This window comes from Heterocephalus glaber, unplaced genomic scaffold (assembly GCF_053883595.1).
Source record: "Heterocephalus glaber isolate CG9 unplaced genomic scaffold, H.glaber_assembly_v1.0 deba00001545, whole genome shotgun sequence".
In the NCBI taxonomy this organism is placed as follows: domain Eukaryota; kingdom Metazoa; phylum Chordata; class Mammalia; order Rodentia; family Bathyergidae; genus Heterocephalus; species Heterocephalus glaber.
This window is the reverse complement of record NW_028258338.1, coordinates 1,055,571-1,076,331: the sequence shown is the minus strand read 5'-3', so window position 1 is coordinate 1,076,331 and position 20,761 is coordinate 1,055,571. Positions and strand designations below refer to the sequence as shown.

The window sequence follows — 20,761 nt, the reverse complement described above, 5'->3', positions numbered from 1 at the left end:
AAAGTGTCAAAATTAAGTACATGAGCCTTTGCCCTACTGTCTACACCCATCACAAATCTGAGGTCTAATTGTTTTCCTTATCTACTGGCGAGAGCAGGGATATGTCTTGACTTGGACACTGTCACAACAGTGGACTACATAGAGGGGCCTCTGAAATGTATGGGAACCTCACAAACCCACAGGCTGTAAGGGTAAGCAGAGAAAACCATAAATTGCTAGACTACAAAACTACAGATTCAGAAAGAAAACCACCCATTCAAAAGTACAGAGATGGCAGTGCATAGTGGCACATGCCTGTAATCCCAGCACTGTGGAAGCTGAGCCAGGAGGATTGCTGAGTTTTGAGGCCAGCCTGGGCTACATAGTGAGTTCAAGCCCAGCCTGAATGGCATAGTGAGACCTTGTCTCAAAAAAATAAATAAATAGGGCCGGTGATTTATCTCAGTGGTTGCACTGCCTGCCTCGCAAGCGCAAGGTCCTGAGTTCGATCCCCAGTACTAAAAATAAATAAATAAAATTTAAAATAAGTTTAAAAAATAAAAAGTACAAAGAATACTTTTCTGTTTGAACTCTTTTTTTCTTCCTTCTTTCTTCTTCACTGGTTTACTGGGGTCTGGGGGCTTTTCCATTGTCCTTCATCCTTGTTTTGTTTTTTTTTCTTTTACTTCTTTTTTCCCCTCATTTCCCTTCTTTTTCAATTTTTTTCTTATATTCGTTCTATTATTTTTCTTCTTTCCTCCCTTTTTTCTATTATCTTCTATTTCTCATTTGGTCTTTTTCTCTGTTACCTTTATCTAATTCTATAAATACCCTTCTATTTCTTAATAGACTCCTTTGTCTCACTTCTCTTTTCTCTTTCTCATCTCCCATTGTTTAATTTTTCAAATTTTTCCTCTTGCATTCTCCCATTCCCAACCCCTTACATATTTAATACTTTAATACCATTAAGCTTTATTAATCTTTAGATGGAGAGTTAATGCTATGTTCTTACTGCTGAATTCCTTTCTATCATTAGCAGAGATATAGTTGTTGCATTTAGTACATATTTGTTGTATGTCAATATCTGGGTTTTCTTAGTGTTTATACTATAATTATTGATTTCTTTTCTATGGTTAAGGGTGCTACATTATTGGTTCTTATTGTATGTCAATTTACAAATTGTCTTGGATACTATTACTTTTGATGATTTGCTTGATACTGCCAGAGTTACATAATTGTAGCTATTCATGAGTTTTCTTTATATGCCAACACCTGGATTACCTTTATGACATTACCAATATTGTAGTCCGTTCCCAAAGAACAGGGTGTTGGGTCAACTGCACTGCATCTTCCCCTCTCAAATTAACACAGGTGGTCAGATCTTGGGACAGAGGCAAAAGACTAAGCCACGCCTAGAATGTATCACTGAAAAGCAGACTAAAGAGATCTCCATGCTAGTACTAAAGTCTTTCCACTATAAGTGCTGCAAATCTAAGGATAAACCAAAATAAACAAACAGAAAACAATAGAAACATGATTAGACAAGGCAAAAAAACCACAAAACTGCCACCCAAAACTCCGCACTCCACAAAGCCAATTCTGGGGGCATCAAGGGGGAGTAAAACGAGTCACACACCCAAATTATTGGAAAAGGATAACAGAGGAGATTAAAAACAGATCGATGAGGTGCTCAGCGGGATCACAGAAGATATAACTAAGTAGATAACGGAAGTATTAAAACAATCAAGGAGCTTACAGAAGACACTAATACAAAGCTAGCTAAGCAGGAAAAAAAAGATATAGAACATGAATGACTAGTTTAGCAAAGAAATAAGAGGCCATGAAAAGCATCCCAGAAATCCAGGACATTAAAACCTCTACTGAAAGTATGGGCAGTAGAAATGACCAATTTGAGGATACAGTATCAGAATTAGAAGACAGGGATGTCTTCAAAGACAATTATTCCAATTAATTGGATACCTTAAAAATGAGAACACAAATAATGGATCCAAAAATGCTAGATGATACAAAGACGACTAAGATTGGCCACTGCTTAATCTTGCATGATGGCCCACCCTCACACTGTATGGTGTACTTCTTTTCCTACTATTACTTGGACCACACTCACTCTGCAGAGCCTGTTTCTTTTCTTCCTTTTCATAAAACTTTGCTACCATTTCAAAAAAGAGATTAAGATTAATTGGAATAAGCAAAAAATCAGAAGACAGGACAAAGGGCTTTAACCTCTTTACAGAAACCATAGCAGAAAAATTTCCAAATATAGGGAAAGATTAAACATACAGATAAGTGAGGCATACAGAACTCCAAACAGACATGATCAAAAGAGAATCTCTCCATGTCACATTATAGTCAAAATACCAAAAGTCCAACAAGGGACAGAATCTTAAAAGGTGATAGAGAAAAGCAATGAATCATAAAAGTAAACCCATCAGAATTATAGCAGACTTCAATTTAGAACCTTTAAGGCCAGTAAGGCTTGGAGTGAAGTGTTTCAAGCCCTACTAGAAAACAACTTTTATATATCCTGCAAAACTATCTTTCAAAATTGATGGAGAAATAAACTCTTTCCATGACAGAGTGCACCTCAAGAAATTCATGACCAGCAAACCAGCAGTACAAAAAATTCTCAAGGATATCCTAAAAAGAGACAATGAAACCAACAAATGCCAAAAAATCTAATATAATGAATACACCAGACAGGGTGAGCAGTTAACCAGAAAGGACAGAAAAAACAGCAAATCAGCAATAGAAAAATAAAACAATGATAAGGATAAGTCAGTATCTTTCAGTAAAAATTTTCAATATGAATGGTCTAAATTTCCCAATCAAAAGACACAGATTGACAGAATGGATCAAGAAACAAAACCCTACAATACGCAGTATACAAGAAAAAAAAGTTTAAAAATATAATCCAAAGAATCTTAGTATAGTCTTCTACTCTTCACCCAGATCCCAAGCCTCTTATCTTTTCTATCTCTCCAAAGCATATTCCAATGCCAATGTCTATGGACAGTAGAACTCCTGAGGAGGTAGGGAAATAAGAATATTTACTTCTTAGCTGGGCATGATGGCACATGCCTATAATCCCAGCACTTGAGAGGCTGAGGCAGGAGGACTGCTGCAAGTTCAAGGCCAGCCTGGGCTACATAGTAAGTTCAAGGCCAGCCTGAACTACATAACAAGGCCTGAACTACATAGGGAGACCGAAGGGAGGAAGGGAGGAAGGGAGGGAGGGAGGAAGGGAGGAAGGGAGGGAGGAAGGGAGGAAGGGAGGAAGGGAGGAAGGGAGGAAGGGAGGGAGGGAGGGAGGAAGGGAGGAAAGGAAGAGACAGGAGACGAAAGGAGACGACAGGAGATGACAGGAGATGAGATGAGACGAGATGAGACAAGAAAAGAAAATTTACTTCTTTCTTTGTCCAGGCTTTAAAGGCCAAATTCAATGCTTTGCCACCATGGACCAGGTAGGATGCAGGGTGTCTCCTGTTCTCTCGCAAACCTAAAAGGGTAAAGAAAAAAAACAGTGTTAATGAAGCCATGCAAGGGAAGCGAAAAACTTGTTATCTCTATAAAGCAACAGACAATATGCTCAGGGTTCTGAGCAAAACTCCAGATCTCAGTAATTCTAATAGTGTTCGCAAACTGAGAACCTACTGCATGTTAGGCACTTGACAACTATTATTTTATTTAATCCTTATAAAAAACTTACAAGCGAGGAATTACTGTCTTCATTTTAGAGTTTAGGAAACTGAAGCTCCAAGATGAGAGAGACTTGACCAACTAACCACTCACAAATGTAGTAAGTACCTAAGCCAACACAGAAACCATGTTTACTTGAGTATGAGAGCTATGCTTCTTTCCTTACATTACTCTGCCTCCTGGGTCTCAAAATGAGAATACTCAGGAGGACCATGATTGCTATTTTTACATATTTGAAGGGCCATTAATATACAAGACAGAATGGTTATGTTCAGTGTCATTTCAGGGGGGAACTATTATTAACAGCCAGATTTAGTCTCTATGAAGAATTTTCTACAGAACTAAGATGTTCTTCAGGACAGGTAGTGATCAGTTGGTTGTCTGGAATATGATTGAATACTTAAGTGACAGTCTAGCTAGGGAGCAGAATAAGGGCTTGAGATATTGAGTAGAAAACTGTACTGGGAGCCCTCCCGCCGCTCCCAGCCCAGAGGAAAGGGCTTTTGGGCTGCCTTCTGTCCCACCACTCCCAGCTCAGAGGAAGGGGCTTCCTGGCCATCCCAATGCTACTGGTCCAGAGGAAGGGGCTTCCCGGCCACCATCCCTCCCGCCACTCCCAGCCCAGAGGAAAGGGCTTTTGGGCCGCTGTCTGTCCCGCCCCTCCCAGAGGAAGGGGCATCCAGGCCACCACCCCTATCGCCACTCTTGGCCCGTATCCCACCTCTCCCAGCTCAAAGGAGGTGAGCCGCGTGGGTGTCAACAGTACCTCCCCTGCACCCCCGGTCGAAATGAGAAAACACATAAATAAGTCTCAAAAACAGACTTCCACATCACCTACAGCAACCCCAAAGGGAAATGAGATAGAACACTCTGATACTCAACCACCTGGACCCCCTGAACTGGCAACAAAAGGGGATCTGGAAAAAATGAAATCAGAAATAATTTCTCAGATAACAGGAGAAATTGTGCTCCTAGTGCAAGACATGATTAATAAGTCTATAGAGGAGCTGAGGAACATGCTGGAATCCCAACATAGGAAAAAAATGGAATTCATAAAACAGACGCAAATAGATTTCCAGGAGATCAAAAACTCCACTGAAAGTCTACACAGCAGAATGAGCCAATGTGAGGACAGAATTTAAGATATAGAAGACAAGATTGCAATTAGGGACCAGGAAAAGAAAAATTGTTTCAAAATTATGAGGGAACACAAGAAATCAAGGCAGCAGCTGCTAGACGAGGCACAGAAGAATAGAATAAGACTGATTGGGCTCAATGAAGAGGAGAAAGTGCAGACGACATAAAAAAACTCTTTACAGAAGTAATGGCAGAAAACTTCCCAAGAAGGGGAAAAGAGCTTGACATACAGATAAGTGAGGCATATCGGACTCCAAATAGCCTTGATCAAAAAAAATCTACACATAGGCATATAATTGTTAAGATTCCAGAAACTCAACAGAAGAACAAAGTTCTACAAGCAGTTAGAGAAAAGAAACAAATCACATACAAAGGAAAGCCCATCAGAATCACAGCAGACTTCTCAACACAAACCATCAAGACAAGAAGAGCTTGGAGTGACATATTCCAAGCCCTAAAAGAAAACAGCCTCCAACCCAGATTGATGTACCCTGCAAAACTATCTTTCAAAATGGATGGAGAAATAAGATACTTTCATGACAAAGAGCACCTTACAAACTTCATGAATACCAAACCAGCACTCCAAAGAATTTTAAACAATATACTATGAATAGACATTGAGGATCACAACCCCAGGAAGCAAAGCAGAATGAACCCATCTGGCATGACAAGAAATTAAATGTAAAGGGGGAGAACCCAACAAAAAGAAAAAGTCATGGCAATAACAAGTCAATACGTTTCAGTTATAACCATCAACATTAATGGTCTCAGTGCACCAATCAAAAGAAATAGACTGGCAGAATAGGTCAAGAAGGAAAATCCAACAATACGCTGCATACAAGAAACACACTTAATTCAAAAGGAAACTCATAGACTGAGAGTTAAAGGGTGGAAAACAATACTGCATGTGACGGAAACCCAAAAAAAAGCAGGAGTAGCTATCCTCTTTGAAGATCAAGTAGATTTCAAACCAACACTGATTAAGAGAGATGAAGAAGGACACTACATCCTTGGAAAGGGAAGAATCCAAGAGGAAGAAATGACAATCATAAATATCTATGCACCAAACACCAGTGCGCCCAACTATATAAAACAAATACTAACGGACATGAAAAGTCATATATGCAATAGTACAATTGTAGTGGGGGACCTCAACACCCCACTGTCACAAATAGATCAACTAGACTAAAAATAAGTAATGAAATACTAGAACTCAATCGAACTCTTGAACAAATGAACTTAACAGATGTTTACAGAGTCTTCCACCCCACAAAATCAGAATACACATTCTTCTCAGCTGCACATGGGTCATTCTCAAAAATAGACCACATACTCACACACAGAACATGTTTAAGTAAGTGCAAGGGAATTGAAGTTATCCCCTGTATATTATCAGACCATAGTGCGATGAAATTGGAGATCCATAGCAAAAGAAACTCAAAAATTTTCATAAACACGTGGAAATTGAACAACACACTTCTGAATAACCAATGGGTCACAGAGGAAATTAAAGAAGAAATCAGACAGTTCCTTCAATTAAATGACAATGACAATACAACATATTGGAATCTATGGGACACAATGAAAGCAGTCTTACGAGGGAAATTCATAGCAGTGAAGATGCATATTAGGAAAACAGAACGAGCCCAATTAAACAACCTGATGCTGAACCTCAAGCTTATAGAAAAAGAAGAGCAGGACAACCCCAAAGCTCATACAAGGGAGGAAATTATAAAGATCAGAGGAGAAATCAATGCAATGGAGACTAAGAGAACGATACAAAAAAATCAATGAAGCCAAGAGTTGGTTCTTCAAAAGAATCAACAAAATTGACAAACCCTTAGCCAACCTTATCAGAAAAAGGAAAGAAAAGGCCCAAATCTATGCAATTAGGAATGAAAAGGGTGAAATTACAACACACCCAGCAAAAATCCAGAGGATCATCAATACCTACTTCCAGAACCTATATGCCAATAAGATGGACAACACAGAAGAAATGGACAGATTCCTAGATACATATGAATTACCAAAGTTGAACAAAGAAGACCTAAAAATTCTAAATGACCCAATATCAACCAATGAAATTGAAAATGTAATTAAAAACTTATCACCTAAGAAAAGCCTGGGCCCTGATGGCTTCACTGCTGAATTCTACAAGACATTTAGAGAGGAACTGCTGCCACTACTGTTTAAACTCTTCAATGAAATTGAAAGGGAAGCAATACTCCCAAATTCATTCCTGGAAGCAAGCATCACCTTGATCCCCAAAGCAGACAAAGACCCAACTGAAAAAGAGAACTATAGGCCAATCTCACTAATGAACATAGATGCAAAAATCCTTAATAAGATACTGGCGAACAGAATGCAGAAGATCATCAAAAAGATCATACACCCTGATCAAGTGGAATTCATCCCACTGATGCAGGGATGGTTCAATATAAGAAAATCAATCAATGTAATACACTATATCAATAGAGTCAAAGACAAAAACCATATGATTATCTCCATAGATGCAGAAAAAGCATTTGACAAAATCCAACATGCATTTATGATAAAAACACTACAAAAAATTGGAATAGATGGTCTCTACCTCAAACTGATAGAAGCCATCTATGAAAAACCAACAGCCAGTATCATACTAAATGGTCAAAAACTGAAATCCTTCACACTAAAATCAGGAACAAGACAAGGATGTCCACTAGCACCACTCTTGTTCAATGTAGCTTTGGAAACATTAGCCACGGCAATTAGCCAAGAGAAAGAAATAAAAAGAATAAAGATAGGAAATGAAGAAGTCAAAGTGTCATTATTTGCAGATGACATGATACTCTATATAGAAGACCCCAAGAACTCCACCAAAAGTCTTCTAGACTTAATAACCAAATTCAGTCAAGTAGCTGGTTACAAGGTCAACACACAAAAATCAATAGCTTTCCTCTACACCAATGACAGACTGAGACAGAAATAGGGCAAATAATTCCTTTCACAATAGCATCCAAAAAACTGAAATACCTAGGAATCAACCTAACAAAAGAAATCAAAGACCTCTTCTCTGAAAACTATAGCACACTGAAAAGAGAGACTGAAGATATCAGAAAATGGACAGACATCCCCTGCACCTGGATAGGAAGGATTAATATAGTGAAAATGGCCATACTTCCAAAACTGCTATATAGATTTAATGCAATTCCAATTGAGATCCCAGCAGCATACTTCATAGACTCTGAGAAAACAATCCAAAACTTCATTTGGAACAAGAAGAGACCCAGGATAGCAAAAGCAATTCTAGGTAACAGAGACATGGCAGGGGGTATCACAATCCCAACTTACAACTATACTACCAAAGCTACTGTGATAAAAACAGCATGGTACTGGCAAAGAAACAGACCTGAGGACCAGTGGAACGGATTAGAAGATGCAGAAACAACGCCAGACACACTCAGCCACCTCATCTTCGATAAAGGAGCCAAATACCCTCACTGGAGGAAAGATAGCCTCTTTAATAAATGGTGAGGGAAAAATTGGGTTTCAACTTGTCAAAGATTAAAACTAGACCTATATCTTTCAACATGCACTAAACTAAAATTGTAATGGATTAAAGATCTAAATATTAAAATAGAAGTGCTGAACTGGCTAGAACAGAGGTTAGGTAGAACTCTTGAAGACATTGGTGTAGGAAAAGATTTTATGAACAAAACCTCAGTTGCCCATGAACTAGCACAATCAACAAGTGGGGTCTCTTCTCATTAAGAAGCTTCTGCACAGCAAGAGAAACCACCAGCAGTGTGAAGAGACAACCCACAATGTGGGAAAAAATCTTCACCTGCTCTTCCTCAGACAAATGTCTACTATCTCGAATCTATAAAGAACTTAAAAAGATCAGACCTCCCAAATTTAAAAACCCAATCTGAAAATGGGCATCTGAAATGAACAGACATTTCTCACACAAAGAATTAGACATAGCAAATAAATACATGAAAAAATGTTCAACATCATTGGTCATTCGAGAGATGCAAATGAAAACAATGCTGAGATTCCACTTCACTCCAGAAAGAATGGCTGCTATCATGAAATCAACCAATAACGTGCTGGCTGGCCTATGGGGAAAGAGGAACCCTGCTCCACTGCTGGTGGGAGTGTAGACTGGTGCAACCACTATGGAAATCAGTATGGAGATACCTCAAAGAACTAGGACTGGAAGTCCCATTTGACCCCGCTATTCCACTGCTGGGGATCTTCCCCAAAGAATTAAAAGAATCATACCACAGTGATATATGTGCACCCATGTTCATAGCAGCACAATTTGTAATAGCTAAAAGTTGAAAACAGCCCAAATGCCCATCAACTGGAGAACGGATATAGAAAATGTGGTTTTTTTTATAAAATGGAGTACTACTCAGCCATAAAAAAGGAGAAATTAGAGACATTTATAGCTAAATGGATGCACATTGAGGCAATACTCTTAAGTGAAATAAATAGGACACACATGTATAAATACCGAACAGTTTCTCTGGTGTGAGAAACGGAAAGTGTAAATAAGGACTAAAATGTATAACAGGTAATGTGAAATAGGAAGAAAAGGGGCAAAGGGAAGGAAGTGGGAGGGCTAGGGGAAAGGAAAGAAGGGAATGGAATTAATATGAGAAAATGGAAAAATAGGAACAAAATCTTTGTAAATAGGGGGGAATGGAGGGATTGAAGGGAGGGTTGGGCAATGGTGAAAAGAACCAAGAGAGATTATGTAAAGGTGCAAATTTCCAACGATGAATGTCATTATATTGTATACCTAAAATGTACCAATGATTAGAATGAATAATCAATAATGCAAAATAGGAAGAAAAGGTCCAAAGTGGTAGGGGTAGTGGGAGGGGCAGGGGAAAGGAAAGAAGGGAAAGCAAAAATGATGAGAAATGGAAAAAATGGAAATAAAGTCTTTGTAAATAGGGAAAGGTGGAGGGGGTGAAGGGAGGGCTAGGAATGGGAAAAAAATAAGAACCAAGATGCATCATGTAAAGGTACAAGTTCCCAATGAGAAATGTAATTGTGTTGTATACCTAAAATGTACCAATAAAAGAATTTAAAAAAAAAAAAAGAAAACTGTACTGGGAGGGGTCTAAGTTTCTTTGAAACTTTGACATACTGGTGCCTCCTGGCTAAGTCACCTTTAAGAATCAATCTCTGACCAAAGCAAGGGGCTTACTCTATCTCAGACGTGACCGAGAAAGAAGAAACTGAGCAAACTGGCTTCTATGTGGGCTGATACCTAGGAATCAACACAAGTATGCCAGGATGGTCAGGAATAGGTCTTATCCCCTGGGAAGCATTAACTAGGTAGACTAATCCAGATTGAGTTTCTGACCTTAACTGGCAGGAAATAGGGATAATGTCACTGAGATCCAATTTTCTCAGCCACAGTGATTAAACACAAAGGGTTAATTCATTCCCTTCTATACATAATGCTAAATAAAAAAGCAAATCTCCAAAGATCACACAGAATATGACTCCATTTATATAATATTCTTCAAATGACAAAATCATAGAGGAGGAAGACAGTTTAATAGTTTCAAGAATTTATAGGAAACAAGACAGCAGAGCAGTAAGTGCCAGGAGCTCGGCTTCTCCAGGGCAAGTCTGGAGGACAGTGGCTTGGAAAGAAACCAAAGTGAAGGGAGGGTACACAGGAACAACAAGGGACCTGATGGAGGAGAAGAAAATAGGATAAAGCAATACAGAAGAAGCGGCCCACGTCACAGAGGAGAAACCAAGGCACTGTGGACAGTGGCTTTTTGGCTGTCCGCCAAAAGGCACAATGAAACTAATAACTTCTCTGCTCACAGAGAACAACATCAAGACTAGGAGACTCTTATGTAGTTGGAGACAGCAGAAGGAATGTGAGACTTGATTCTCCAGCGGCTCTCCAGAAGTAACATTTGGTGAATGTCTGTGGTACAAGCACCACAGGACACAGTTGCATGGCGCAGGTGCTGGCGAGGACGCTACTGTGGGGAAAGGCTGGGTGTTGGAATCTCGGTCCCAGATCAGCCCCTTGGTGGCAGCTTCACATTGCCAAGTTCCCACAGTGGATGAGGAAAGAGCACTCATGGGATACTGCCTCAGCAGTTGAAGAGCAGACTAGGGGGAGTTAGGCTGAGAGGCAGGGACTTGTGATCACGGATTCTGTTCCTGTGATCAGACTCCAGTTTCTGAGTTACACAGAACTGGAGGGAGGCTCACATTGGTGCTGTGTTCCCATTGCTAAACGGAGACCCAAAACTGGGTCTTATGATATGACATTTCTCAACTAGCCCTGATATATACCACTGGAATGGATTAGCCTGTTATTGCTGTAGTGGAATTGATTCTATAGGGATAATCCTGACTCAGTGAACAATTTAGTGCCAGCAAACTTGTTTGCCAAATCACACCCAAGGAGAGGGACAGTAAAAGTTCCTAACCCAAGAACTTAGACTGCATGAAACTGCAAAAATGCCTGCAACCTGGCAGAAAGAGGTCCTGAGTCTGAGGTAACCCAAGTTTTGCAGAGGAGGGGTCAGAGGACTAATTGGGGTGTGAACACTCAGACTCTCTGGCAAAGAAGCTGCTTGGGAATCACATATGCAATGTCTCATAGGAATATCTACCCAATTTGTGTTTCCATTGTACAACTTATTGGTTTAAGTTTTTGTATGTTTCTTGAGTTATTTAGTAACGTGGGGATATATTCTTTTATAGTTTCATGTGTATATTAGGTTGTTACTCTGTATACTTGTTCTTTCATTGGCTCTGACTTAACAGGTGTCTAGATTCTTTTTCTTCCTCATCTCAGCTCTTGATCTAGTTTCTTTACATCAAACTCCCAAAACAATGTTAACATATATCTTTATTCTTTTTCCAAACACATAAACTCCACCTCAGTTTTAAAATTTATCATACTAAGCCCCCTCACAGCCATTCCTATTTTCACTAGTATAATTCCTCAATCCCTCCCATACTAAGTCTTTGGCTCTTCCATATCTTACCTAGCTTATTGTCCTCCCTATAAGCAAGTTTCGATAACCATATAGCTTTCCTCAATCACAAAGTGAATACCCTTTCATGTGTATCTCACCCTTGCCCCCACAAAATATACTCTGAAACTTCTCAGTACTAAACCTTCAGTTCAACTAAAAGTAGCCCAATAAAATCAGAACCCACATCAATCTTTTCTTCTCATCTATCATTAGTCTCCTTTTCAAACCTCCCCCTTAGTGCCTAACACTACTCATCTAAACACGTCCCATTCTCCCCAGCCCACCTCACCTACCCCACAGCAGAGCAACAACAAACAACAAACTGTCATAATGTGCCTAGAAAATAGACAAAGCGGGGAAGAGTAATTGAAAGGACTATCATATAGATGTAAGATTGAATCTGTGGATATTGTTATAAATAGAAGCAATTCTTTCAGCAAAGCATAGGAACAGAGTCAAAAATCACATAAGGCAAATTATAGAAGGAGTAATACTAGCACTGGACATACAAAGTTGAAAATTACTCAAGAGAGGCAACATCCTACTCTATATAAGCTCCATAAAGCTCCATAAAAGCCACAAACTCTCCTCATTTCTCTAATCCCCAACTTGCAGTAAAAAAGGGAAGAGAAAAAAGGGGGGGACACAAAAATTTTTTTAAAAGATACAAATAAATAAACACAGATATAAGTAGGAGAATGGGGGAAAAAGGAAATAGAAGATCTCCGAATCCCTTCAACTTCCTCAAGGCAGAGCAAGTCACAAAGGGAGGAAAAGAAAATATCAGAGAGCAGAAATCTATGAAAAGTTCTTACAAGGGATGAAGAAAATAGATGAGTTCAAAGAGGAAATGAACCAAAAGTTTACAGCCATTACACTCAATATGCCCATGGTGAACCTCAGGAAATAGATTAAAAAAACTAGACGAGCTAAGCAAAATAATCTAAACTTTGAACGAAAGATTCAATAAGGATATGGAATCCTCAAAAACATGTCAGACAAATACCTGAAATAAAAAACAGTACAGAAATAAAAAATTTTAAAAATAAATAAAATTAAAAATAAATAAATAAATAATAAAATAAATAAAAAACAGTACAGAATTCATACATTGCAGAAATGACCACTAATGTGAAGACACAGTATCTGAACACAATGTGATACAGCTCAAAGAACCAAGAAAGAAAATAAGAGCGCAAGAGAAGACTATCCAACAGCTACTAGATGACAAGACCAATCCAAGGCTAATTGGAGTTAAGAGAAAATCTAGAAGATTGCACAGATGGATTCACTAACATGCTTACAGAAATTATGGAAGAAAATTTCCCAAATATAAAATATTTTAAAATACAAATAAGCGACAAAGAACACCAAACAATTATGATGAAAGAAGTTCACCAAGGCATATCCTCATTAAATTCACAAATACTCAGCAATAAACCAGAATTTTAAAGGTAGCCAGAGAAAAACAAAAAAACACATATAAAGGTAAACCAATTAGAAACAGACTTTTCAGCACAAATCCTGGAGATCAGAAGAGCTTGGAGTGAAGAATTTCAAGCCATAAGAGCAAGTAACTTCCAACCAAGATGAACTTACTCAGCAAAGCGATCCTTCCAAATAGATGAAAAACACCAGCTCAGAAGATACATGAGTGCTAAACCAATTCTAGAGAAAATGCTCAAGAACATGCCCAACAGAAACAACCAATTGGACACATCGAGAAACACAGAGGAAGCTAGTGAGGTCAATGAATAAACAGCAACAAAAAAAAATTCAGGAAAAGAAAAACAAGTGATATCAACAGATAAAGAAGTAAATGAAGGGCCGGGGATTTAGCTCAGTGGTTTCGCCTGCTGGGCAAGCACAAGGACCCGAGATCGGTCCCTGGTACCAAAATAAAAAAAAAAAAAAAGAAGTAAATGATAGTAAATAACTCTCAATGTTAATGGCCTCAACTCCCAAATCAAAAGATACACACTGACAGGCTGGATCAAACAACAGAATCAACAGACTCATCTAAATCAAAGATATTCATAGAAGGGCCAGGGATTTAGCTCAGTGGTTCCGGCGGCTGCCTTGCAAGCACAAGGTCCCATGTTCGATCCCCAGTACCAAAAAAAAGATATAACAATGATAAACATAATACTGGCGCGCCTATCTTCATAAAACAAAAACTGCTGAAATTAAAAGAGCAAATAAACATTAACACAATCATAGTAAGGGATTTTAACCCCCCTCTCAACGAGACAGAACAACTAAACAAAAAACCAATAAAAGAAAGTTCAGAGCTGGACCACAACCCTGAACATCGGAACTTAATGGATATACTCAGAGTATTCCACCCCTCTACAACACAGTATACATTCTTTGGAGCAGCACATGGTACTTTTTCCAAAATAGATCACATACTTGTCCACAAAGCCTGCTTAAGTAAATAAAAAAGAATTGAAATCATCCCATGCATACTATCTAACCACTGTGCAATGAAAATAGAAATCAATGACAGAAGAAATTTCAGAAACGATAAAGGCGCATGGAAAATTAACATACCAAAGAGTCACAGAAGAAATCAAAGAAGAAATTCAATAATTTCTGGAAATTAATGACAATGACTGTACAACTCAATGAAACCTCTGGGACACTATGAAAGCAGTCTTAAGAGGAAAATTCACAACCAATGCTCACATTAAAAAAACAGAGCTGGGGCTGGGGATTTAGCTCAGTGGTTCTGGTGCCTGCCTGGCAAGCACAAGGTCCTGAGTTCGATCCCTGGTACCAAAAAAAAAAAAAAACCAACAACAAAAAAACAGAGCAAGCCCAAATAACTAAGCTTATGAGAAATCTTAAGATAATTGAGAAATAACAACAAAGCAGCTGGAAAAAAAATTGAGGGAAATTATAAAGAGAGAAGAAATCAATGAAACTGAGGCTTTAAAAACTGTAAAGATAAACAATCAATGACTCTAAGAGCTGGTTCTTCAAAAGAATAACTAAAATAGATAAGCCCTTAGCTATACTTACCAAGAAAAAGAGATTAAAGACTTAAATCAATGCAATTAGAAATGAAAAAGGTGAAATCAAAACATAATGTCAAAATCCAGAAAATAGTTCAAAAAATTACATTCCGGGCCAGGGATTTAGCTCAGTGGTTTCGATGCCTGCTGCGCAAGCACAAGGACCCAAGTTCAATCCCCGGTACAAAAAAAAAAAAAAAAATTACATTCCAACAAATTAGCAAATTTTGAAAAAATGGACAGATTCCTAGATATATACAAACTACCAAAACTAACCCAAGAAGACATAAATATGCTTAACAACCCACTAATAAGGAATGACATTGACTCAGTAATCAAGAATCTACCAACTAAGAAAAGCCCAAGACCTGACGGATTCACTACTGAATTCTATAAAACCTTTAAGGATGTTATTATCACCAATACTCCTCTAGCTCTTCAAAGAAATTGAAAGGGATGGAGTATTCCCAAATTCATTTATGGAAGCCAGTACAAGCCTGACCCCAAAACCTGATAAAGACTGAACTTAAAAAAGAGAAGTATGGGCCAAATTCTTTAACAAACATAGATGCAAAACTCCTCAATAACATATTAGCAAATAGAATGCAGCACATCATCAAAAAGATGATACAGGGCCAGGGATTTAGCTCAATGGTTCCGCCGCATGCCTTGCAGGTGCAAGGTCCCGAGTTCGATTCCCATACCAAAAAAAAAAAAGATGATACATCATGCTCAAGTAAGTTTCATCTCAGAGATGCAACGATGGTTCAACATAGGTAAGTCAATAAATATATCACTTGAGTAGGAGCAAGGTCAAAACCACATGATCACATCAATAGCTGCAGAAAAGGTTTTTGACAAAATCCAACACCCCTTCATAAAAACCCTGAAAAAAACAGGTATAGAAGGACCATACCTGAATATGATAAAGGTTATTTATCACAAACCAATAGCCAGCATCATACTAAATGGGGGAAAATCTAAAAGCATTCCTCCTAAAATCAAGAACAAGACAAGAGGGGCCAGGGAGTTAGCTCAGTGGTGCCGCCGCCTGCCTCACAAACGCAAGGTCCTGAGTTCAATCCCCAGCACCCCCTCCCCCCAAAAAACAGAACAAGACAAGAATGTCCACTATCACTCTTCTATACAACACAGTACTAGAATTAGCCAGAGCAATTAGGCAAGAGAAAGAAATAAAAGGAATACATATAGGAAAGGAAGAACTCAAATTATCATTATTTATAGATGACATGATAGTCTACATAGAAGACCCAAAGAACGCCACCAAAAACCTCTTAGAATTAACAACCAACTTCAGCAAAGTAGCAAGATACAAGATCAACACACATTAGCATTTGTGTATACCAACAATGAATTTGATGGGAAGGAAATTATGAAAATGATACCATTCACAGTTGCTTCAAGAAAAATGAAATATCGAGGAATTAACCTAACCAAGAAAGTGAAAGACCTCTACAAAGAAAAATACAGTACTCTGAAGGAGACTGAAGAAGACATCAGAAAATAGAAAGATGTCCCTTGTTCCTGGATAGGAACAAAGATTGTCAAAATGACCATATTTCTAAAACTTATACAAATTCAATGCAGTCCCAATCAAAATACCAACAGCATACTTTACAGATCTAGATAAAACAATCCTTAAATTCACATGAAGCTAGAAGAGACCCAGAATAGCAAAAGTAACTCTGGGCAATAAGAGCAAAGCAGGCAGCATAGCAATACCTAACTTCAAACTATACTATATAAAAAAATAGTGATAAAAATGGCATGGTACTAGAACAAAGACAGACATGGAATCAATGGAACAGAACTGAGGATACAGAAACCTCCCCAGACATATTAAAATATTTGATCTTTGACAAAAGGGCCAAAAGCATATGTTGAAGGAAAGACAGCCTATTCAACAAGTTTTACTGGGAAACCTGGTTATCTGTAGAAGAATGAAAGTAGACCATTATTTCTCACGAAATACTAAATTAAAATCAAAATGGATCAAAGATCTAAACATTAAAACAGAAACATTAAACCTTCTGGAAGATAAAATCGGTAAAACACTTGAAGACACAGTGTAGGAAAGGATTTTCTAAACAGAACCTCAATCGCACAAGAAATAACAGCAAGAATCAACAAATAGGATTATATCAGACTAAAAAGCTTCTGTACAGCAAAAGAGTCAATCAGTAGTGAAGAGACCTACAGAATGGGAAAAAAAACTTGCCAACTACTCCTCAGATAGAGGACTAATATCTAGAATTCACAAAGAACTCAAAAAACCTAAGCCACCTAAAATTAAAGAGCCCAGTCAAGAAATGGGCTGGAGAAATGAACAGCTACTTCACAGAGGAAGAAATACAAATGGTCAATAAATATATGAAAAATTGTTTAACATCTCTGGCCATCAGAGAAATGCAAATTAAAACAATGCTAAGATTCCATCTTACTCCAGAAAGAATGGCAATCATTAGGAAATAAAACAATAACAAGTGCTGGCATGGCTATGGTAAAAGAGGAACTCTCCTGCCTTCCACCAAAATTACCACTTATTAGACAGGGGATTTAGCTCAGTGGTTCCGCCACCTGCCTCGCAAGTGGAAGGTCCTGAGTTCAATCCCTGGTACAAAAAAAAAAAAAAAAAAAAAAAAAAAGATTACCACTTATGGAAATCAGTATGGAGATTTCTCAAACAACTAAAATTAGAAATTCTATATGACCCAGCTATCTCCCCGCTCAGTATCTTCCCCAGGGAGCTTAAGTCATCATACTACAGTAATACATGCATACCAATGTTTATAGCAGAACAATAAAAAGTAGCTAAATCCTGGAAGCAGCCTGTATACCCATCAATAGACAATTAGATTTTAAAAATGTGGTATTTATGTATAATGGAATACTACTCGGCTATAAACACATTTGAGACATCTGCAGAAAAATGGATGCACCTAGAAAATAAAATGTTGAGTGAAATAAACCAGACAGACAAGCTGAAATACCGTATGGTATTTCTCATTTGAGTAAGGCAAAGTACAAACATAGAAAATTATAAAAGATGGATAGAAAGGGACAAGGGGATAGATCTCTTGTAATAGGGAAGTGGTCCAAAGGAACAAGGGCAAGGGGTGAGGAGGAGGAGAATGGGAAATGAGAGAAATACAGATGTGTCATGAACAGGAACCTAATAACCCCAATTAATGTAAACACTTTATGTCATAACATGAGCTAAGACAAATAATATCAACAAGTATAAAAAGGGGCTAGGGGAACCTGGGAAGCAGAAAGAGAGAATGAAGGGGAATGGGATTTTAAAAAGAAAGCTGTACTATGTACACATAACCATTCCTCAAGATGACTATAAATTTCATGAATTGCAAACATATACTAATAAAATTTTTTAAAAAGAAGTTACGGATGACACAGGCAAAGAAGTGGGTGAAAGTACTAAAGGACAGCATTAGAGACATTTTAAATAGTAATGTTTTTACTGTATATATTTAAGGTATACAACATGATGTTTTGATGTACATAACGAATAGATCTTCATGATGAAAGGGCCCTATATCTTGACCGAAGTAATAGTTATATAGTAATCCTCCCTCTCACCTTCCCAGGCTTCCATGCCCCAAAGAGAACAGAGAAAAAGGAACAACTGACAAAGGGCTCCATACCTCGAAAGATGTCCAGAATGTGCTTTCCCACATACCAACAGATGGTCTCAAAGTTGGGGAACTTGAAGAGGTCTGCTGTACTCAGCCGCTTCTCAATCTCATATGCTCTAGTAGGAGGAGAAATAGCAACAAGAATCATCCATTTACTGAGTACCTACTATGTGTATCAGTTACTACTCTGGATGCTATCCAACCACTATCTCCAACCCTGACAATGATCTTGTTAGACGCTACTTTAATACATTAGAAAACTTTGAGCTCAAAGGTTATATGACTTGCCAAAATCACATAACTACTAAGTGAGGAAAAGGTGTTAATCCTCAAACTAAACATCAACAGGAAGCAGGATTCATTCCTTTCTAATTGTCTTGCCTCCTACTATGCTGCATTCCTCACTCTAGAAGAGAGCCTAAGGACTAGCAGACAGGAATGGCCAACTTCAGAACTCACTTGAGCTGCATTTCAATGTTAAGGCTGTGTAAGAAGTTCCCTCCAAAGGCAAGGCAGTCCACAGGGGTCAGCACAGCATGAATCCATCCTGCAGTGTAACAAGGCAAAATTATAGTTAGCAGAGGGCCTCACTTTCTCTGAACAACTCCACTGCCTATTTAGCTCAACCTCAACTCCTTTGGAACAGTTAGCTTCGAAGTTGGGCATAGTGGCACATACATATAATCCCAGCACTCTGGGAGGCTAAGGCAGGAAGACTGCAAGTTCAGGCCCAGCCTAGGCAACTTAGTGAGACTCTATCTCAGAATAAAAAAAAAAAATTAAAAGGGCTGGAGATGTAGCTTGTAGTGAAGGCCCTAGTTTCCCCAGCACCACACACACAAAAAAAGGACTGGCAGGGACACTTAACATTCTTAGTTCTTTCTCTATCCCAACACCCAACTGGCCTGGTCTGCCATCATTATAACCCTGAACTGAATCAACCTCTGGGGTTAATAAACTTCTTCCATTTCCATACTGCCCACTTCAAAAATCATTCTGTTGCCTTAACAAACCTCTCTCTTGCTTCTGAGGACATCATCTCCTTGCCATAACTACTTCTAACTCTACCTTGGGCAAAACAAGAAGTTTTTGTGCTGGACAGACCTGGGTTCAACTGTGCCATTTCTCAGCTAAATATCTTTTTCAATAGGTTGGTTGTAGAGCTTGTACCCAGTTGGAACATAATTATTCTCCTTGACCTTAATCTCCAACCTTCTGTGACATTATAATTTTTTTCTTAAGTTTCTCCCATATTCATTGCCTCTTCTCCAACCATTATCTATTATGTTGGCTGCGATAATAGTCCAAACTGGGTTTTTCACACCAGCTGTTCCCTAGGTGTCATCTAGGGATTCCTTGGGCTCCTTGAGACTCTTTCAGAAAATATAAGAGGCCAAAACACTTCCTTCAAACTAGTAAAACATAAATACCAATAGACTATGATATGCTCTGTGGGTACAATGTCAATAACTAAAGCAATCATTTAAAAAACTACAGCAAATAAAAATAACTAGAATAACTACTAAAAACCTATAAAACAGCTTAACCTAAAATTCATATGAAAATTCAAGAAATCTAGAATAGCCAAAATAATCTTGAAAAAAAAACTTAGAGAACCGATATTTCACACTTTCAAAACTTATTACAAATACATAATTGAGATAGTGTGATATTGTCCTAAGGATACACACCAATGGAATAAAATTCAAGGTCTAGTGTTATGACTTACATGTAGATGTCCCCCCAAGGCCTCATGCACTCATAGGTGGAGCTTTTAGGAAATGGCTGGATCATGGTTGTGTGATACTGGATTTTGGGTGCATGGTAACTGGATTAGTCCATTGATTGGTAATTCAATCACCCACAACCATACTAAACCAAAGGGGGAAGCCTCATCTTGGGCATGGGTGGCACCAACAAATAGGCTGATAGGCTGGATGGAATATAAAGGGAAAGAAGGAAGGTAGGCTCACTGCTTCCTGCCTCTTGCCTGCCCTGCTATGGACTGTTTCTCTTCTGCCATACCCCTCTGCCATGCTGCCCTACCCTGAATCCAGCTGACTATGAACTGAAACCTCTATACATTGTGAGCTGAAATAAACTTTTCCTCCTTTAACCTGTGGGTTTTGGGTATTTTGTCCCAGCAGCAAGACATCTAGAAATACACCAATATAACAATGGTCAATTGATTTTTTGCTAGAATGCCAAGACAATTCAAAGGGAAAGA

General features: G+C 38.4%; 1 protein-coding gene across 5 annotated transcripts in view; it reads right to left on the bottom strand.

Annotated features, from left to right (window-relative positions):
- The window catches only part of Phf8 (PHD finger protein 8), a 143,808-nt gene that overhangs the window by 84,842 nt on the left and 38,205 nt on the right, over positions 1-20,761 (bottom strand). For all 5 annotated transcript variants that reach the window (XM_004873522.4, XM_013068783.3, XM_087189640.1 and 2 more), the window contains 3 exons: positions 18,994-19,081; positions 18,544-18,650; positions 3,405-3,496 (listed from right to left, as the gene is read on the bottom strand). In XM_004873522.4, the coding sequence (XP_004873579.1) occupies positions 3,405-3,496; positions 18,544-18,650; positions 18,994-19,081 (287 nt within the window). The remainder of the gene's footprint in view (positions 1-3,404; positions 3,497-18,543; positions 18,651-18,993; positions 19,082-20,761) is intronic.